The sequence below is a fragment of the Anolis carolinensis genome, chromosome 1 (genome assembly GCF_035594765.1).
Source record: "Anolis carolinensis isolate JA03-04 chromosome 1, rAnoCar3.1.pri, whole genome shotgun sequence".
NCBI classification, from domain to species: domain Eukaryota; kingdom Metazoa; phylum Chordata; class Lepidosauria; order Squamata; family Dactyloidae; genus Anolis; species Anolis carolinensis.
In genome coordinates, this window is record NC_085841.1 from 107006672 (window position 1) to 107023171 (window position 16500).

Genomic DNA, 16500 nt, shown 5'->3' on the forward strand with positions numbered 1-16500 from the left:
TATTATTATTATTATTATTATTATTATTATTATTATATTACAACACTCTGGATTCCACAGCATTCAGCCAAACTGGTCTCAAGCTGTATTCATTTCACAGTGTAGACCAGGGGTCCTCAAACTTTTTAAGCAGAGGGTTCAGGGTCCCTCAGACTAAAAAAAAAAAATACAGTATGAACAAATTCTTATGCATAGCACACTAAAGATATTTTATTTTTAGTGATATATAGATAGATAGATAGATAGATAGATAGATATGAAAGAACAATACAATATTTAACATGAAGAACAATTGTAACATACATAAACTTACCAGTATTTCAACAGGATGTGTGCTCCTGCTTTTGGCTTATGAGATAGTCAAGTTCATTAGGATTGTTGTTGTTGTGTGCCTTCAAATCACCAGTCTAAAGATTAGGGCAGGGCCCAGGAAACTATTCACAATAAATATAGAAATTCTGTGCCCACATCATTAGGAGAGAAATGCCACCAAAGTAAGTTTTACCTCCAAGTAAACACAGGCAGGATGACTAAGGGCCAATTCTTTACCTGTTTGGGAAGAAGCCCCCTAAAAAGTTCATGCAGCTACATTTTGCCTAGAGAGAGGCAAAATGTGCATCCTCATGGATAGAAAGAAAAGCAGAAGACTGGAGATGGCGAATGGCCACATGGCTACCGCAGGGCAATGAAACTTAAAAAGGAAGTTGCCTCACAGAATTCCATTTCTGCATCATCAGGGGGGGGGGGGAGTGGCTAACAGGAGGAAGAAAGACAAAGCTCTTTTGGGGAAAACATGCATAGGAATGTGGGAAAGGAATCCCACATCCAATCAATGACTAGATACTCATTGAGGACTGGAGACTTAATGAGACAAGAGACTTGTGCAGTTCAGGGATGAACCCCAACACAGAGCCTGGGATAAAAGCAGTGTAGATCTAGCCTTAGCCTCATCTGTCTCATTCTTGCCCCTTTGGTCAGCCCCACCTGATCCCCCCTCCCCCGGGACCCCTCTCTGTGCCCCACCAGGTCATCCATTGCAGCGGCTACCTCAAGATCCGCCAGTACAGCCTGGACATGTCCCCCTTCGACGGCTGCTACCAGAACGTGGGCCTGGTGGCCGTGGGCCACTCCTTGCCCCCCAGCGCCGTGACCGAGATCAAGTTGCACAGCAATATGTTCATGTTCAGGGCCAGCCTGGACATGAAGCTCATCTTCCTCGATTCGCGGTAGGTCGTGGGGGTGGGGAGGCCCCTCCCCCTCTTGACTGGGCAACCAGCGCGCCAGGTGAAGGCGCCGCCAAAGACAAAGGAACCGACGGATTCTCTTGGTTTCTTTGTTCCGTCTTTCTCTTTCTCCTCCCCGTCTCTCCTGCGTCCTCCTGCCTCCCTTTCTCTCTTCGGCAGGGTAGCCGAGCTGACCGGTTACGAGCCCCAGGACCTGATCGAGAAGACCCTCTACCACCACGTCCACAGCTGCGACACCTTCCACTTGCGCTGCGCCCATCACCTGCGTAAGGCGCCGCCCTTCCCTCCCTCCCTCCCTCCCCCCAGGCAGGCTTCCTCCAGGGCGGGAGCGTCGCGCGCGGGGGGGGGGGGGGCGTTACTTTTTAGACACCACAGCACTCAGAATCCCGGGGCTGGAGTGCAAAAAAGCCACTTCTCCCGCCATGCTTAGATGGAGCCTCCAGTTCATCAGGATTTTCTCCAACGTGCAGTGAACTGGCTGGGAGATCCTGGGAGTTGTGATGATTCAAAACAGGAATTTTTCTACAACTATGTTGGGAAGTAGGTCTGTGGAACTCACTCCCAAGTGTAGTACGTTAGCCGGGAAATTCTGGGAGTCCAAAACAGTTACCTTTTCTAGTTATGCTGGGAAGCAGATTGGGTTGCGTTCAATGGGATTTACTCCCAAGGAAGTCCCCCGAGTCAAGAGGATTGGAAGGACTGTAGGAACTTTCTTTGCCTTGAGAAGGAGAAAGCAAAGCCGACAAGCCTGAAGTCAAGGGGGAGAGTAAAAAAGAAAGAGCAGGGTGGGAAGAACGGGGCGTATTTTGACTCAACCCATCCTGTGATCGCAGCCCCTGTTTCTAAAGCACGCATTTTCTTCCTCCTTCCTGGAGGAGATCGATCCCAAGATGCGACTTCGGTTTAGGGGTAATAAACTCTTGTTTATTTACTACTAAAAGGAGAGAGTCGGGATTTCTCACCCTTAGTTTTAGGAGTGGTAATAGCTTTGAAGTGTGATTTATGTTACCACTGTGACCACCAGGACAAAGGAGTACTGGTGGTCACCCATATTAGTTTTAAGGGAAGCAAGGTAGTTCCACAACTGTCACCACCACTTTTGGTATTCTGAGTAACAGCTGCTAGGAATAAGAGCTAGGAGTGGGACTTTGCCTTCAATCAGTTCTGTTTAGCTTTGAGAGCCTCCAGCTCTGACCCTTCAGATTATCAAATCAGATAATCCACATTATCTGCTTTGAAATGGATTATATGAGTCTACACTTCCATATAATCCAATTCAAAGTAGATAAGATGGATTTTATATGGAAATTTATTCCCCATCCACACAGCTGAATAAAATCCCACATTGTATGCTGGAATATATGTCAGCGTGGACTCAGATAACCCAGTTCAAAGCAGATATTGTGGAATTTTCTGTCTTGATATGTCTGTGTAGGAGGGCCCCTAGAAAGGAGCTCAGAAGGTGAATTGAAAAGTTATGTAAGAAAAGATACACAAGAACAGATGGTTCCAGGTTTAGAAATTGGAGACAAACTTTGGATGGACTAGCAGATCTGTGGATGTCTTGTGGTGGATTAGGAAGGTATTAATTATTTGCCAATGATACCATAACTATCTTTAAAGGAAGTCATGTAGAAAATGGAGCAAGCATATTTGAGACTATTCGGGGAAACTAGGACACAAACCAATGAATTGAAATTACAAGAGATTCCACCAAAATTAGGAAGAGCTTCTAGGATAAGAACTATTTCATGGTGGACTAGACTGTGTGAGGTGGCAGTATAATTTTGGAAGTCTTTAGATAGCCATTTCATGGGGAGAGGTGGAACAGCCATTTCTTTAGAATGCTTTAGATGGGTATTCCTGTATGGCAAGGGGTCAGACTAAATGCCCCTCAAAGTCCCTTCCTTCAGAATTATATTGCTTTGCTGAAGCCAATTTGAGATAACCATGCATTGGTACTTTATATGGAATGGAGGTCTGTGAACTCTTCTCATCTCTGGAAGCAAATCATAGGGGCCAGAATTTATTTCTAAATGTTAACAGTGCAAGCCTGGATTTTAGTAGTCTGAAGTAAATCTTTTTGCAATCAATGAGGCTTACTGCCAGATAAACAGGCACAGGACTGCAAACTATGGATTTTGTACTGATCTGGAGGGAGGACAGCAGTGACATCCCAAAAGATTCTGGAGCTCCGCTCTTACTATCCAACACTATTATGCTCTTTAAGGCTGGTGGTTGCAGTCCAACAAGATCTGGAGAGACACATATTCCTATTTCATGTATTAGGTTTTAAGGGAAGGATTTCAAGTTACAAACAAAACTAAAGTAGCTTCCACAAGTCCTGAAAGTTTTCCTAGAGGGTAAGGCCCAGTTGAGATGCCCTTTTTTTAGTAGATCTGCATAGGATCTATAAGTGATTCATGATAACATGATAGCCTTCAAAATAATTGATGCTTCTGGATTAGAGATGTAAACATTTCCAAAAATTATGTAGCCATAGGAATTAAAAAAACTTCAGGAAAAACACTAGACAGGGCAGAAAATGCAAAAAGAATTACAATGTTAGCATCTTTTATAATTTTATTTGTTACATTAATAACATAAAATATATAACCTGATATGGAATACAATGTCATGTTCAGTATAGTAAAAGTACAATTTATTCAGAAGAGAAAAAAAATCAATTTGATTTATTTTTAAAATTACGTTTTACAACTGGATCTACAAGGTCCTGAGTTATAAGGAATATTTAAACTATAAATGACCTCTGGTTTTACCACACTGAAAAGCACTGAAGAAACCATCACCATTAGTTTTTTTTTTAAAAGAAGACAACTATTTTGTCTCCATTTGTTTGTCACACCACCAAGTAAACAAAATACATTCATTTCCACAAAAAGGAATGAAAATAGAAAATGAAATACCAGGAATTGCAATGCTCACTGTGTTATACAGAAATATCCCCCCCCCCCTTACAGAGCTTTGTTATATAGTTTTGGGGCAGAAAATATGTTAACATCTTGTGATATTCATAATTATAGAAAAAAATTAGTCTATAATCCACTTAAAAATCAAGAAAAAAGAATGAGTGTGGGGATGGAAATCCACTTTTCCACTTTATTTTTTCTGTCTCTCCTCCTCATGCCTTCACATCTTTAATGTCCCCCCCCCAAATATCTGCTGAGACCCAGGCTTACCTGTATACCCTTCCTTATCTTGACCCGGGGTGCATCTACACTGTAGAATTAATGCAGTTTGACACCAGTTAAACTGCCATGGTTTAGTGCTATAAAATCTTGGGATTTGTAATTTAGTTAGGCACCAGAAGTCTTTTGATGGAGAAGCTTTGAGTCATGGCAATTAAAGTGGTGTCAAGCTGCATTAATTCTACAGTGTAGATGCACCCCTTGAAACTCCTTATTGAGTGGCCAGAGCCACCCCATGCTCAACATAATCATCCTGGATTTGGTCACCTCATGAGATTTGGTAATAGAGCTAAGAAAAGCTTCTCTCTGGCACCCAAATAGCTACTACAGATACCTCTTGTTTTGATTTCCCAACTCTCTGTTTCACTATGAAGCAACCATATCATATATGTCTAGAGTTGTCCATTCAGCTGCGAAAGAAATGCACCTGCTACATGAAAACACGAGTCCCCGGTGGCACAGTGGGTTAAACCCTTGTGCTGGCAGGACTACTAACTTGAAAGTTGGGTTGCTAACCTGAAGGTTGCCGGTTCAAATCCAACCCGGGGAAAGCACAGATGAGCTCCCTCTGTCAGCCCCAGCTCAATGCAGGGACATGAGAGAAGCCCCGCACAGGATGGTAAAAAACATTAAAATATCCGGGTGTCCCTTGGGCAACATCCTTGCAAACTGCCAATTATCTCACACCAGAAATGACTTGCAGTTTCTCAAGTCACTCCTGACGCAACCCCCCCCCCCCAAAAAAAAACAAAAAACAAAAAACAACTATATGAACAGCTGCACTCTCTACCTGCGTAGCTTGCTGGCTCTAACATATTGGAGTTTTGGATTGGCGTTAATGGAGTCATGAAAAGCGCCTTTGGGCTAGTCATGCACATACTCTTACAGCTTGTTCAATCTCATATGACTGTGAAGCTAAGGCAGGAAAGAGAAGAGCCATGTGCACTGCTTACAACTCACAGGAGGAAAGGGTCTAGCATCCATCCATTCATCCATTCTCCCCTTCTGTTAGGACACATGATCTGATACTCTTATAGCAGGCGGGCTTGTTCACTCAGAGCAACTTACAATTTGACGTCTTTGCACTAGAGGTCTTTAATCACAGGCTGGATGGCCATCTGTCAGAAATACTTTAGCTGCAGACCTCTATATTATTAAATGGTTGGATTAGATGACTTTTGATATCAAACTTCCAGTTGTACAGGTCTATGATTCTATTGCTCATTCTACCCCAAACCTCCTCCTGACTGATGTTGTGTGGTGCCACTCAGTGCCTGGGAGATTTGGTTTATGGATAATCAGCATTTTTGTTTATGAGAGAAGACATTTGTGGATTGAATTTCCAACATGTCTTCCAAAAGAATTTCATGCCTATTAAGGTAATATAATATATCTTTCCAGCCCCTCACAAAAGTTTATTTTTAAACAGTGGTGGAGGACGTGCTGCCCACCCTATCCCTCTATGCTCAACTGCCTTAAAATGCATTAAGTGGTAGGTGATGGAATCAATTTGGCAGGAATAAATGGCATTATTTGGAAGAGTGCCAAGTGGAATCACATCTCAGAACTACTTAAATTTCAAGCCTGGCGTGAGTGGGAAACCTTCCAATAGCAAAACCCTCTGGGTTTAATCCAGAACTACTCAGATTAATCAAAATTTAACTGGCATTGTTTAATTTGGATTCTGTTGTTTATTTCTTACTCTGCTGAACAAGGTCTAAAATTTCATTCCTGATCCTATCTGCATATTCAGATGTGCCAATCCTTTCATTTTCAGCTTATTGTCACCAATAAACATGTTTAAGATAACATTTCAAGAAATGTTTAGATGCCAGCATTTAGAATACACTTTTTTCAGATCAAATTAACCCACTGCGCACAGTAATTTACTACTTGGTTTATTAATTCGGTAGTACGATGCCTGCAAAATCGATGCCTTCTGCTTATCGTGACAAGTAGAAATCCAACTGGTGAAACCTTTTGTAGCTGTACATTGGTAGGTTCAGACAAGTTGTAATGTTCAAATGAAGAATGTCTGAGATGATTGCTCTGTTTTGGGTAGAAGGCAGACATGGTTCTACTGCTAGATCTCTCAATAATTTTCTGCAGTTCAACAAGGGGTTGAACAAGAGGGAGTATAACCAGATCTGGTCCTAAATCAGGGGACTAAGGCTCTTTCCACACAGCGGAATAAAATCTCACATTTTCTGCTTTGAACTGAAATATATGGCAGTGTGGACTCAGATAATCAGTTCAAAACTGATATTTTGGGATTTCCTGCTTTGATATTATGGGTTATATGGCTGTGTGGAAGGGCCCTGAGATCATGGAAGCCTGGTGTGAAATAGGAATAGATGTGCCTGGTGCAGAATTTGGCCCTTTGCTCATGCTCTTTGAAAGACTCTATCCAGCAATTCCATGTCTCCTTCCTGTGTTTTCAGACTCAGCCTAAAATCAAACATATAGATGTGTCTTGAAATAGCTGCCATGCTGTGCAACCCTACATGAATGCAATACATTGAAATCAATGAAACTTGATTAACTTGCAAAAGGTTTTCTGACGTCTCATGCAACAAATGTATTTTAATATTTCATTTTAACCAAAGATCAGACTATGGTTATATTATCCAGAATATCAAGGCAGATAATTCACATTAACAGAGTATATACTGGGATATATGGCAGTGTGGACTCAGATATTCTCATTCAAAGCAGATATTGTGGGTTATTGTGCCTCAGTATTCTAGATTATATCGCTGTGAGGAAAGGCCCTGCGATATAACCCAGTTCAAAGCAGTTAATCTGGATTTTATACAGCTGTGTGGAAAGGGCCTATGTTAAATTGCCCATTGCCAATTTTAAAATGTGAGACAGCATTGAATTGAGAGCTATATTTGTCTTTTTTGCTATTGGGAGCCTTAATGTACTAAAGAGCGGTATTGATGTTTGATTGCAAAGGAAGTCACGAGAATGGAACTTAGTACCCAAATAGTGCCAATCCGCTCCTTGCTCAGTTTCTAGCTTCTCAGAGGAGGTTGGGAAAACGTTATCTTAAGAATGGCTTTTCCGTTTATTGATACTTGTGATTTCCTGCAGTATCATAACAAAATGCTATAGATGTTTAAAAACATTTTGCAACCCGCCTGTTCTACACACTTCAAATGAGCAACTTGGGGTTTTCTAGATGTTTCTGGACTGCACCATCCTCATTTCTTCCTACTACTACTACTATAGTTAGAACAAGGGAAGGGGTAAAAATGATATGGTTGGTATCGCTCAGGTCAGGGGACTGGTGACTGCTCTGGGCTTTAGTCTGAACTTCAAATGAGCTATATGAAGCACTGAACCCTATCCATAAAATAGTTACAGTTAGGGTAACTAACTAACTAACTAACATTCAGACTTTAAAATTCAGAGTGTCTTCTTCACACCACTGACATGGAAGCCACCATTGTCACAAGTTATCCATCTCACTTAACATGCTGACCTGCAGGAAAAGCTGAATATATTTACATTTATGTTCTGTTTTCTTTTTCAGTGCTAGTGAAAGGGCAAGTCACAACGAAATATTACCGCTTCCTCGCCAAGCAGGGTGGCTGGGTCTGGGTGCAGAGTTATGCCACCATAGTCCACAACAGTCGGTCTTCCCGGCCTCATTGCATTGTCAGTGTCAACTATGTCCTCACGTAAGTGTCAAAGCCTTGTGAGGCTTCTTCTTGTATTCCAGCAAAGGGGAAGACATGGATGTCAGGTTACAGAAGTGTTGGGAAATCATACGCCACATTGCTGTGAACTCACATACTGTGGACGGGGTAGGAATATGAGTGTTAAAGAGTTTGCATCAAAGGTGCTCTTCTATTCTTTTGCATGACATGGAAGTATTTTAAGTGGAGTCATAAAAAAGCAGCCAATATTTCAGTCCTGCCAAAAAAAATGTGTGTGTGGGGTTGGGTGGGATCTCGCTCTTTTTAGGCTCAGGGCTCTAGTTGACAAGGCCTTTTCTTCTCTGTGAGTTTGGTAGAAATCTGTGGAGTCCTTTCATCTGCCTGAAAGCTTTCCTCTCTTGTCGTTTTCTCTTTTCCTAGAGAGCACAGAACAAGATTTAGGGCTTTGTCACCCCTCATACGGTTGAAGGGGCACCCTGCATTAAATAAAGTTTAATGCAGCGTAAAGGAAAGGTTTCAACGTACGGAGTTATTTATACTTAACAAACACAACATCTGTTTTCCTTTTTCTCCCAAAAAGGGATAAAAAACCCGAGAGTTTGAAGTTCTTAATTTTATCCAGAGTTTCTATCAAAGCCCCATGATTTCTTTCTTGTTCAAAGAGATGAAGACTTGCATGGGAGGTGAGTGAGTTGGAGGGAAAGAGGGGGAAGGAGAGCAAATAGGGGCTTAGGCTGACCAAGAAGGGGCCATTAACAAAATAATAAAATATAGAAGTGTTGCAGAGGAGCAATAAAAACTGTCTTTTCCTCACACTTCTTCTCCCATACTTGCTGATATTTAGGTGATTGCATGGATGACATTGGTTTCTCAAACTCAGGCTCCCTGAACAGGGATTTGTTTTCTTTCAACATATGCAGTTTTATGCATATTGAGTGAGAAGCAAGTTCTATTCTGTTTGAGACATAAATGTTCACAGACATGTAGGTGTACAGCGTAGACTTTCAATCTGAAGAAAGTCTCATTGTTGTCTGCGGAACTTACTTTGAGGCATATGTGTATGGTATTTCATCCCTAGTTTGCTCTTCTGTTGCCATAATCAAAGATGGTTTTTTTCATGTCAAGAGTGACTTGAGAAACTGCAAGTCACTTCTGGTGTGAGAGAATTGGCTGTTTGCAAGGAAGTTGCCCAGGGGACGCCCAGATATTTTAATGTTTTTACCATCCTGTGGGAGGCTTCTCTCATGTCCTCACATGGAGCTGAGGCTGACAGAGGGAACTCATCCATTCTCTCCTCTGATTTGAAGCAGCAACTTTCAGGTCAGCAACCCAACCTTCAAGTCAGCAGTCCTGCCAGCACAATGGTTTAACCCATTGCGCCACTGGGGGCTCCATCAAAGATGTTAAAGAATAGTGAAAGAATAGTGAAAGGCAGTTTTTCTTCAAACTCTGATTTGAAAGTCTGGTGATTTCTATGATCATAGAGACCAATCTCATCAAAGACCCATCTATGAGTCATCTGATAACTACTGACACCACAAATGTTTTCCTATTTTAACTTTACATTCTGTGTGCTAGTGAGCATACTGCATAGGTTCCCCTAAATCAGTAGTTCCAAATCATGGCTCCCCCAGACAGCCTCAACCAGTATGGCAAATGGTGAGGGATTCTGGTCCAAGAACTCTCTAGGAATCCATATACATGGAAAAATACACATAAATATGCTTAGAAATATTATTGCCCATATATTGCAATTTAGACTGAAATACTACAATTGATGTCAGATAAATACTGAAGACTACTATTCCAATTGCTTAAAAAAATGAAAATAATGCCATTGGGCTAGTTGTGGGATATCTCTCTCCATGAATTGTAGGGATTTGTATAGCACCATTGAGGAAAGTTTGCATTGTGGCTTGTCTATTTCCTTACATGTTTTTTTCTACCATCTTTGCCTGATGAAGGAGCCATTGAGTGTCCAAAACTAGCACATGCATTTACTGCCTTCTGGTTGGAATAATAAAGGTGTCACCTATATATATATATATATATATATATATATATATATATATATATATATATATATGATTTTATAAGTATATTATTTTTGTGTTACTATTTATTTTGTATTTGCTCTGATTTATCTGTATTGTTTCTGTATCTCTGTGTGAGGGCCTTAAGCCCTGAAATATGGTTTAAGAATGTATTAATTAAATGAATATATGAACAGGCATATTGAGTAGAATTATAGTCTTTGACACAATTGACACGCTTTTAAATTCAGGGTGTGTTTCCATGCTGGCACACACAGAGCCCTTCCACATAGGCATATAACCCAGAATATCAAGGCAGAAAATCCCACAATATCTGCTTTGAACTGGGTTATCTGAGTCCACACTGCCATATATTCCCCCCCCCCCCCAAACCAATCACTGAAAAATAAAAGCGTTGGATAAGCGAAAATGTTTGATAATAAGGAGGGATTAAGGAAAAGTCTATTAAACATCAAATTACATTAAGATTTTACAAATTAAGCACTAAAACATCATGTTTTACAACAAATCAACAGAAAAAGCAGTTCAATAGCTTGCGGAGGCAGGCCGCAGGAGACAGGAGTTGCCTCGATGGTGCCCCCAACAAGATGGCGCCACAGGCAACTGCCTAGTTGGCCTGGTGGTTGAACCGCCTCTGGACAAGTCACACACTTTCAGCCTCAGAAAACCCTGTGATAGGGTTGCCTTAGGATTGTTATAAGTTGGAAGCCTTCAAGTCAAGGCACATAATAACAATTTTCCACTACCTGGTGCTTTTGAGAGCATGGAATGAAGATCTTTTATCTCAATGGCCACAGTAGTGCAATGGATTAAACCCTTGTGCCATCTGAACTGCTGACCTGAAGATTGGCGGTTCGAATCCACGAGACGGGGTGAGGTCATGTCTGTTAGTCCTAGCTTCCCATGCGGGGACATGAGAGAAGCCTCCCACAGAACGGTAACACGTTCGGGCATCCTCTGGGCAACGTCTTTGTAAATGACTGATTTTCTCACACCAGAAGTGACTTGCAGTATGTTCTCAATTTGCTTTTGACATGATAAACAAAATCTCAATGGCCACAATCAGGACCGGTTGGGAATTATGGAATTGTAATTTTTATTCCTGTTTGTGGATTATTCGCTCTTATTCCTTCACTATCTATATTGGGGCACTGCTTTATATACATACTTGTGAGCAAAATAGAAACAGTTCAACCATGTTTGGAATCACGGCTTTCATCCTCGTTGTTCCCACTGGATCACTCTTTCTCTATTTTTAATACATTTTATTGGCATTTTCACCTGGTCACTGCCAAATGAAAATATCCTAAATAGTCTCGGATATTTCATTTTTGAAGCAAGCAAGAGTTCTCTGTTTAAATAGAACTGATTTATGCCAATTTGATTTTTACTTGCTATTTGCCTAACTAATTGTAGAAGGTTGGGTTTGAGATTGGAGGGGAAAGAAGAGGTACATACAGTACTTGATGTATCTACCCAGAAGTACAGTTCATTTTTCCCCTGGGTAAATGTGTATAACATTGCAGCATTAATCATCCAAATAAAATCAGTGAGACAGCTCTTACTGTACTGAGTAGCTGAAAATCTTATCATCGTGGATGAAAATGTCCAAGCCCTACATTGATTATTTAAGAACAATTTTTCCATTCCATGCTACTTCATGACAATGGATAGAACTAGGCATGTAGCTATGAGAGAAAGGGTAAAATGGACATTGTCCACCAACAAAAATCCCACTCCTCAGTCCCAAAAGTTCTAGCATTGTAGTAAATTCAAACTTCAGTTGGCCATTTAGAGACATTGTTTAGACATCCAATGGAAAGGAGTAGGCACCATTTCCAAAGGGATGCAACACAGTAAGAAGGAATTCTAGATGTGAATGGTAATGCAAATTCTATAAGTATCATAAAGGTGCCCGATCCTGTTTGATTTTGGGAATTAAACACGGTCAGCCCTGCTTAGTACTTGAACGAGAGACTTCTAATTAATCTGAGCTGCTTTGGTAAGAACAAAAGTAGATTGGAGAAATTTCTACAAGGCTTTCCCTTTAATTGACAGAGTTAACATTAACATGGCAAATGTGGGTTGTTGTATGTTTTCTGGGCTGTATGGCCATGTTCCAGAAATATTCTCTCCTGACATTTCACCCACATCTATGGCAGGCATCCTCAGAGGTTGTGAGGTATGGAGAAATGAAGCAAGGGAGGTTTATATATGACTAAAGGCAAAAGCAAGGGTTTGCCAGAGGTGGAGTTAACCAAATCTAGTCTGCTGGCCACTGTCCTCCCACACAAGGTTCAAGTACAAGTACAGGTTCTACCAGGACCATAGCCAGAAATTTTTTTGGAGGGGATGAGGTTGAAACTTTTTTTTAGTAAATCATGAAGAGTAGTTCCATAACATAAAATAATTTAGAATCAGGCTCCTTTGATAAACTTCAGTGGACACTCAAGACAGATAAACTTCAGTGGATACTCATGGGAATTTGGCTAATTAGCTAAAACTCATGAGTAAACCAGGTTTTTTTAACCTGAAAAATTTCAGGGGGGGGTTGAACCCTTACCCCCCTCCCCTTGGCTACAGCACTGGGTTCTACCCATCCCAATTGCCAGAAAGATTGTTGGGGGTCAAATGGGTACAGATTTGGATTGTCCCTGCTGCAGAAACAGTTGAACCACTCTGAACCCTATCTTCTCATTTAGCGATCTCTTCTCAGTTCTCTGCCCCCCTTCCTCCAAAACAGTGCTAGACTATGGTAAAATCCTGGGAATTGTTTGTTGGCTTTAAGTGATTTCACAAGATATACTATATTGTGAGGTTTATTTGGCTTGTCAAATAATAATATTTTTAAAATCGTGTGAGCATCAGGCAGATTTCAAGGTTTTTATTTATTGTTCTCAAGAATAATAAGTTCAGGATTCACACATGACATTAACAGTGCTGAATTTCTTTCATATTATACAGTACATGAAAGTCCCAATTGCCCTCTTCACATTGCTGATAAGGACCACAGATTGAGATGTGTTGTTTTGTGACCTACAGAGGATAACAGAAACACCACACTCTTAGTATGTCAGAGAGCTTTATATCGGCAATTGCTGAGAACACTATTTGTTTTTGTGTCTGCGTGGATCACAAGATAGGCAATAACTTTTTATTTATTTCATAGTTTCTCTCTCCAGTCCCTGACCCTGTTCAGGACTCAAAGTGGTTTATAAGCAAGCATAGCAAAACTTTCACCTCATAGAAAAGTGCAAAAAACAATTAAACCTGTGTGTATAGCTCCTGTCTCCTATAGGCAATGTTGAATACAGAGCTCAAGACAGAACCTAGTGTGCATCCTTGACTTAAGATAATTGCTAGTGTCAAAGTAATAATCCAAATAAGAAAAATGCTGTGCTGATGTTAAGAATTTCAAGTGACACTGGAGGTATGTGTACTGGTACTGTTGACAAAGACTATGTAATCTGGGGTGAGTTAGGGCTCATCTTCAATTTTATGGCATTCTGTTTCCTTGAAATCATCGCTTTTAGCTGAAAAGATTTCTCATTCTTAATTTTTTTGCTATAGGTGTTGTGCACCAAATGTTGGTTTCTCAAGGTATTCACTAATTTTTTCCTCCTACCAATCTCAGAGGAAGGTATATAACAAAGGCATTTAATAATAATGGCATGGCATTTATTTATATTCCAAGACCAAGTCTCACATTTGTTTTACCAGTTTGAATAAGGGTGCTGAATGTCTATTTAGTCAAGCATTACAGCATCAAGGGCTTAAACAGATTAGATGAGAACAAATCCAATTAAAGACCAATGTCTGTGAAATTTGATAGGCCTTTGGCATGAATGAATTGTTTGCACAATATCATTAATACTTTTTTAAAAAAATCTAGTGATTAACAACCTACAAGAGACTTAATTGTGGATCAAATATATAAGACGGAGTGAAAAATGTTTAGGTTAAATAGAAAAAGAGTTTTGAATCCATAAATATAACGGTTAAGGGAGTGGCCATGTTACTGCATGCCTCCTCAGCTCCAGTCAGCCTCTAAGTCTATCAGTCCAACACCTGATTACGGTTTATCCAGTTTCATCTTATAAACTCAGGAGAGGAAATGAGCAATTTCATGGGAAATTGTTCTCCCTCATTCATTGTGTCTCCTTTTTCTTGTATTCAAACCAAAGCCACTTTGCTGCCATTTCAAACCACAACTTCCTGCCTGCAAATCAAATCAGAGTCAAGAAAGTCCAGTTGTTCTACCTACATTGTCACCAAAATAAGTTTTTGGTGAGTAGGGCTATAGCTCAATGACAGAGAATGGCAGTTTCTTGCATTTCCAGCCTAAGCCAAGCAAGATTCCCAGTATAAATCCTGGAAGACTACTGCCCATCTTGCCAAAGCTTGGACAAGTTACATTTCAGATCTACAGCTCCAGGGAAGATTCAGCTGGAAGGGCTACTGGGTGGCTAGGGAGCTGTTTACATATGTGAACAGATTACAAATAAGTGAACATTTATTTTCAATGTTTAAAAATATTTTTCCTATTTATTCATTTAAGATGTGCAGTAATTATTTTATTTACTTGCTGATCGATGTCTAACAGTAAATGCAGTATGGTTTTTACTTAGTATTAAGTGAATAGAGCTCCCTTACATGTGAACACTCTTAAAATAATTTTGGAAGCATACTATGTTTCTTCATTTCACCCACCTATCCAAAATGTATTTATTTATATACTCAGAGATGCACTCCCAATTCATTATAAATCATTGTTGGTTCTCCGATGAAGCAAATGAAAGTTGTTTCTACTTTTAAAGGATTGTCATCAGCAAATTATTCTGTCTGATGGTAAGATGACAGATTTTACTGGGATATTTTCCCCCATCACTTGGCTTTCTATATGTCAGTTAATGTGGATTCAGTTTCTAGGGACTACATCTCATTAAACACAGTGAGATTTACCACTGGAAATAAATAAATAGGATTGTCTGATTAAACTGTACTGCTTCATCCTTATCTCAAGTTTTGGTTGGGAAAAACATATTCCTATTTCACGTTTGATATTTGTGGAATGCTAGTTTACCACCCCATAGTGATAGCTGGTATTATACTGTTTTGGAAGGAGAAGCCTCAATAGAATCTAAATGAAGTCAATTGTGACTGAGGCTAAGGTAATAGGATGCGAAGATCAGGTCAGTTCTTGACTGCTCCGAGTAAACCTTGGAGAAGACACGGAAAGCACATTTTGATTCTATGCACTGAGCAACCCAAACTCCCTTTTGTTCAGTACCTTCCTGGGCTGGAAGTCAGAGCTCATTTCTAAACAATAGCTATCTGAGCTTTAAATAGCTTCACATCTCAAATCACTGACTGAGGATAAGAGTAGAAAATTCTTGTTGGATGGGGAATATCCATGGGCCGTAGCCACTGGATAAGAGATTTTCCCATCCCTGATATAAACCGTGGCTACAATTTTGCAGCTCTGTGGTTGTTCCAAAAAAGCCATATGGGAATGATCTTCCACTGATCCTACATTAGTACAACCAGAAAATATTGTACTGATTGTTCTTGGTATAAGATTTGCATTTATGAAACAATTAAACACGAACTTTTTTTTTTTAAAAAAAGCCAGATTTGAGACTGGAAAGCCCAAAACAGAACAGATAGCCCTGCGTTTTTGATTATATGGAGAAAACCAGAAACAAAGGCCACCCTATGTTAAATATGTAGTCTTGAAAACTGAAAATCCAATGCTAACATTTCTATTCAAATTAAAGGCAATGGAGCTGTTTTGTCGGATGAATGGAGTAACGAATTGGACTGTGAAACGAAATCTGCTATTTCCACGCTATCCAAGTGTAACTGTTTTTCTGTAGATTTAATGCAGTTGAAGCACATTGACTTAAATGTAAAAGTTACATTTTCAAAGTAATAAAAAGTGGATTTTTGTTCTGTTTCTCTATAGAAGCTTCCAGACCCATTCACAACCGAAGGTAAAAAAATGTGCCATAGTTTTTCTCTGAGCACACATTGTTTCAAGGGAAATAGAGAGTTTCCCACTACTCGCTTTAACGATCAACAGTTTTAGGAGCCTAGGTTAGCTCCAAGTCAAGTGTTTCTGAAAATCTCTACACAGAATGACTAGCCCAAGATCATCTGAGATTCTTATTACAGTAAAATAAGAAATTGAACTTGGATCTTGGGATGTTCAAGCTAACATCACTGGCATTAATGGGCTTTTTTTCCAAACATGTAAAAAAGATTGCATTGAAGATTGAGGTGAAAATGTCTAGTCTGGGAAACAGTTGGGGGTCCTTATTAACTTTGC

The 16500-nt window shown here is 40.1% G+C and overlaps 1 protein-coding gene across 2 annotated transcripts in view; it reads left to right on the forward strand.

Annotated features, from left to right (window-relative positions):
* sim1 (SIM bHLH transcription factor 1) overlaps positions 1 to 16500 on the forward strand; it is a 95700-nt gene that overhangs the window by 42505 nt on the left and 36695 nt on the right. For both annotated transcript variants that reach the window (XM_003215510.4, XM_062980395.1), the window contains 3 exons: positions 1027 to 1226; positions 1404 to 1510; positions 7992 to 8139. In XM_003215510.4, coding sequence (XP_003215558.2) covers positions 1027 to 1226; positions 1404 to 1510; positions 7992 to 8139 — 455 coding nt within the window. The remainder of the gene's footprint in view (positions 1 to 1026; positions 1227 to 1403; positions 1511 to 7991; positions 8140 to 16500) is intronic.